Source organism: Aplysia californica, unplaced genomic scaffold (assembly GCF_000002075.1).
Source record: "Aplysia californica isolate F4 #8 unplaced genomic scaffold, AplCal3.0 scaffold00445, whole genome shotgun sequence".
Classification (NCBI taxonomy): Eukaryota; Metazoa; Mollusca; class Gastropoda; order Aplysiida; family Aplysiidae; genus Aplysia; species Aplysia californica.
The window spans coordinates 200,216-205,497 of NW_004797715.1; the positions used below are offsets into that span (position 1 = coordinate 200,216).

The 5,282-nt window shown below is 43.1% G+C and overlaps 1 protein-coding gene across 1 annotated transcript; it reads right to left on the reverse strand.

The window, feature by feature from the left end:
- Positions 1 to 2,525: 2,525 nt before the first annotated feature.
- On the reverse strand, positions 2,526 to 3,005 carry LOC106012652. The gene has a single exon (XM_013086224.1). It carries the CDS (start codon positions 3,003 to 3,005, stop codon positions 2,526 to 2,528), a length of 480 nt encoding a protein of 159 aa, XP_012941678.1.
- Between the last annotated feature and the right edge of the window lie 2,277 nt (positions 3,006 to 5,282).

Consider the following 5,282-nt stretch of genomic DNA (forward strand, 5'->3'; position numbering starts at 1 on the left):
CCCTCCCCACTCACTACGCAGTTCTCGATCCCGAGACAGCCTCAAAATGATCTCGAGATGGTCCCGAGACGATCTAAAGGCGGTCTCAAGATGGTCTCACGATCGGATCCGTGAGCGATCTCATTTATTTGTGCCCACACACTACACAGGCCAGCACATTATCAAAATGGCTCCCACCCAAAGTGAAGTTGCTGCAGCCGGTATAGTTGTTTTTAAAAAAATGGTGAAATGGTATGGATTTAACGCCCCTATCAACACTATTAGGTTAATTAAGGGGCAGGACCTCCTAGTTTAACGTCCCACTCCGATAGGACTGAGCCAAGTGGGAAGTTCATGTAAAGCGCCTTTCCCAAGGAAACAACATCGAACCGAGATGGGCTCGAACCGTATGGTTTTGAATATTTCTCTAAAGACAAAAAGGCGAAAAAAAGCATTATGGTGCAAACAATGGCTTCTTCGGCGGGAGGAATTCACACCTTTTGAAGGAATTGACATTGCACTCTGCGGATTATAAAAATTATTTGCGTATGGACGAAGACTCCTATCCTGGTCTTTGAGGAACAAAAGCTTTTCATAATACCATAGTCTTGGTGTGTAAATGTCTCGAGTTCCAGCACCAGAAACGTTTTTGCGCATTCAACTTTAAAACACTCCTTTCTGAACGCGATTCATTTTTTTAAATTATGCTATTCTGACAAACGTTTTTTGACAGAACTTTGCACACATTCAACTAAATTGTCATATGCGCGATCTCTTAGAATTCGATTGCAATAGTCTGTTTTTATAGTAGAGGGTTTTGCGGCGCTCGCAACTGCATAAGGTCATACGAGCGCCAAAGCCTGGGTGTCAACAGAGAAGTCTTTACAGGGAATCAGACTTCGACTGCTCACCTCTCTAGCTTCGACAGCACAAGGTTTGCTTCGACTATCAAGGCACCCCAAAATAGCAGGTCACAAGGGAGTGACAAGCATACAAAAGAAGTAGAGGAAAAGGACAATAGTAAGGATCAGGAAAGAAAAAGCAGCAGTTCCTTGTTGTAGATCAGGCACAGTAATGAGCGTAACATGAGTCAGCCCATTTACAATTCTACTATCCTTGAACGAGATAATATGTCCCCTCTTTGGGAATGGCCTAAAGACACTTCAGTCAGTGGCACTGCCCCGGGGGGGGTTGCAATAGTCTGTAGATTTTATTTTCTACTAACACTTATACTGTATCTCTGTTTGAATTCAGTATATGTCTCTCTCTAGCTGGCTGGCTCACGCAAAGAATAATTTATTAACATTACTATATCAAACGTATGATAGCCGTGTTTTGTATCAAATCCTACTAAACACTAAAATGTGACGCCGATGAAGATTCTGAAGTCAGATTTGAAAAAATTTGTCTTTGGCACCTTTTATTTTTAGCGTCGAGTACCCCAATCTGCGATCCGACAGATAATTTTCAGGCTCGTTCTGAATTCAAGTAATCTCACGGTTTGTGGAGATTTGTAAGTGAGCAGTCCGAATTTTGGTCTAAAGATTGCCTTAAGATCATCTTGAGATCATCTTGTGACGGGTGCAATCAGCTCAGTTGGAGCGTAGCGATGTTCTCTCACCACGATCAAAACAAAAATAGGTAAAAACCACCCAGCAAAATGCCCAGATGATTATTTTCTTCCCATTTTGGTATCTTATTTTATGAAAATAGATTTACATAAGAGCTGACTTAAAGCGAAGTGTGTGATGCTTGCTGAACCCAACCCCCCTCCCGCACCCCCGCCCAGATTAAAATTTGAACTTGTTTTGTTCAAAGATAGATAGTCTTCCGCATACTGATAGTTTAAAGATAGTGTCTTTATCGCATGGAGTCACGGCGACTCGCATGGGTCCCACTGGGAGTGGGAACCCCGGATATTCGGATATTTTTAGAAGATTAAGTAAGTACCGGATGATGGGCTCAAATACACATTTATTTTACCCTTGCAATATTCAATGTTCTACTTTAGAATTATAAAGTTTTATCTGGCATTTTTGACCGTTTTGAGTTATTAAGACCATGAGGTAAGAAAAAAAATCTTTCTGCTTTATCAAAATGTATAAGATTATTCTACGTAGTTATTTAGATATTCAAAGTATTTCATTCGAAAAAGCTTGACACGTTGTGAAACTCAGACGTTTTTTTACATCATACTTCTCAAAACTTGGTAGTTGGAAAGTTACCTGGCGGTCCGATAAGTCGGGTCTGTCAGGGGGCCCCCGTCCAAGATAAGTGTTGCCTCGTCGTGGTCCTGAATCCGATTGAACATCTCAGTGAGTCTCTCAGACGATATCTGCCTATTTCCCGCGGAACCCTTGACGTCATCCAAGGGCATGCCACTCCCTTAATTATCTTGTCCCCAAAGTAAAGATAAGAGTCATGTCCCTTGACATCACATCCCCCTCACGCCTACAAGTCGAGTCTCTGCGGAGGCCTGACATGGCGTCCCGACTTCGTTATGTAGTCAAACGTAGTGGACGTATCATGAAGGGTTGTGTCTGACTCTAGTGACTCTGTTGGTAATTCTGGCTGATGGTGAGGCAACAGAGAAGACTCTCTGGGATCACGAGATGGTTACTGTTGTCGCCTTCCGTCCTCAGCCGGATCTGGTGACGATTACAAACTTTCAAGCCGTTTTCCGTTTTCAAGAGGTATGATCTGTGTCTCGATCTGTCTACAACCGTAGCTTTGGCATCCCTTGGGGCTTTAACCCAAACTGGCTGTCCCTTTGACAAGTCTGACATGGGCTTGGCGCAATGTCTTCGATCGTAATCCTGTTTCTGCCTCTGCCTGAAAGCTGCGTCAATCTTCCTGAACACCTGCCTTTCTCCCCCCTTTGGGACCAATTTTTCTGGGAAAATGGGCTCTCTTGTCCTGACATTCCTACCCATTAGAAGTTCTGCTGGGCTCTGTCCTTGCTGTAAAAGAGTGGAGCGGTAGTTCATGAGAGCCAAGTAAGGATCATCAGACTTACTCAGTAACATTTTGATATTTTTAACGGCTCTTTCAGCTTCTCCATTACTCTGAAGATGTAGAGGGCTGCTTCGCAGGTGCGTTAAACCATAGTACTGTGAGAACTTTTGAAACTCGTGTGCAACGAACTGGAATCCATTGTCTGAGACGACGATTTCATGAACTCCATATCTAGCGAAAATTGACTTGCAATGTTCTACGACATTTGAAGCAGTAGGCTCTTGTAGATGAGCTATCTCAATCCACCTCGAGTAATAGTCTACTATTAGGAGATATGTGTGACCTTTCCACACAAAAAGATCCATACCCACCCTTTGCCAAGGGTAGTCTGGAGTGACTGTCAGCTTCAATGGTTCTGGGCTGACCTTTCTTTCTTTTTCACAGTCTAGACAGTTTGTAACCAACGTTTCGATTTGCTGTGACAGTCCAGGCCACCATACACTGCTTAGAGCCAGTGCTCTGCACTTGACTATTCCCTGGTGTCCTTCATGAAGACGTTTCAAATATCTTGTCTTAATATTGTGGGAATAACAATTCGGCACTGGTATAGTAGCAAACCTTGTTCCACAGTCAGCTCGTCTCTCGACGTCCAATATGGCTTCATAACTGGATCGACTGTGGTTGTCGCTGGCCATGAGGACTGACAGTATTCTTTTAATTTCTTACAGATTTCGTCTGCATCTTGCTGCTCTCTAATTTCTTGCAATTTCTTGTCACTTGCTGGGAATCCTTCCAGGACAGATCTGACGTGTAGCTCACACTCTTCTTCCATTTGATGATCTTCTTTACTTGGCACTCCCACCGGAGCTCTTGACAATGCATCGGCTGTTACTAAATTATTTCCTGGTACATGGACGATGTTGTAGGAAAACCTCATCATTCTCATCCTAAATCTCTGAATGCGAGGGGTCAATTCATCCAGATGCTTTGTTTTCATCAGTTGAAGCAGTGGTTTGTGATCTGTTTTAATCAGGAATTTTGTCAATCAAACCAAAAAGTCTGCAAATCTCTCGCAGCATCAAGTAACTGCTAAGGCTTCCTTTTCAACTTGTGCATATCTTCGCTCTGTATTTGTAAGGGACCTTGACACATAATAGACTGGTTTCCAATCTGTGCCTTCTTTTTGCATCAGTACACCACCCATGCCCTAGGCTGATGCATCAGCTGATATCTTTGTTGGCTTTTGAGGACTGTAGTGAATGAGTAAAGGTGCTGTACTCATCTGTTTCTTTAATGTCTGAAATGCTTGTTCCTGTGGATCATCCCAGGTCCATATTGTTTCTTTTCTTAGTAAATCTCTCAACGGCTTTGTCCTTTCTGCCAGACCGGGTGCAAACTTTCCTATGTGATTCAACATGCCTAGGAAACTTTGGACATCGGCCATCTTTTCTGGTCTCGGGAACTTTGTGACCTTTTCTGGGTCTATTTGTATGCCTTCTTTGGATATAATGTGTCTGAGGAATTTGATGGATTTGACGCAAAAAACACAATTTTCGTTTAGGGTGACTCCTGCTTGCTTCATTCTTTGAAGTACCATGTGGAGTCTGCCGTCGTGATCTTCCTTGTCCTTTCCTCCGATGAAGACATCGTCAATGTCGTCCACCACTTTAGGAATGCCCGACAAGATTTGGGTCATTTCCATTTGAAAGACCTCTGGTCCTGAGCTGATTCCGAAAAGCAGTCTCTTGAAGCAGTACCTCCCGTATAGCGTTATAAAAGTTGTTAACTTTTGTGACTCTTTCTCTAGTGGTATTTGAAAAAAATCCACTATTGCAGTCTAGCTTACTGAAATATTAACATCCCGCGAGTTGAGCTAGCAGCTGATCTGTTGTAGGTATAGGAAAATTTTCTCTTTGCCCACTTTCATTCAACTTGGTGAAGTCTACACATAACCTGATTTTTTCCATTTGGCTTGGGAATGGCAACAATGGGGGCACACCAGTCTGTTGGCTCAGAGACTGGCTCAATAACTTCTTGCTCCACCATCTTCTCAAGCTCTTCTTTCATCTTTTCATTCAGTGGCAGGTGTAGTCGACGAGGAACCGCAACAGAAAACGGTTTTGCTTCTTGATCCAGTGTGATCTTGTAGGGCTTGTTTATCTTTCCTAACCCCGTAAATAACTCTGGATATTCCGAAGGTATACCTTGTTTCTTCACCTCGTTCACTCTCTCCAAGAGTTTCAAAGCTTCTATAGCTGGTCTACCTAACAAAGGCTCATTCAGGTTTGTGACGACATACAAATCCTGTTCTGAAGGTGTATTCCTGGTAGCCAATGTAGCCCTGACCA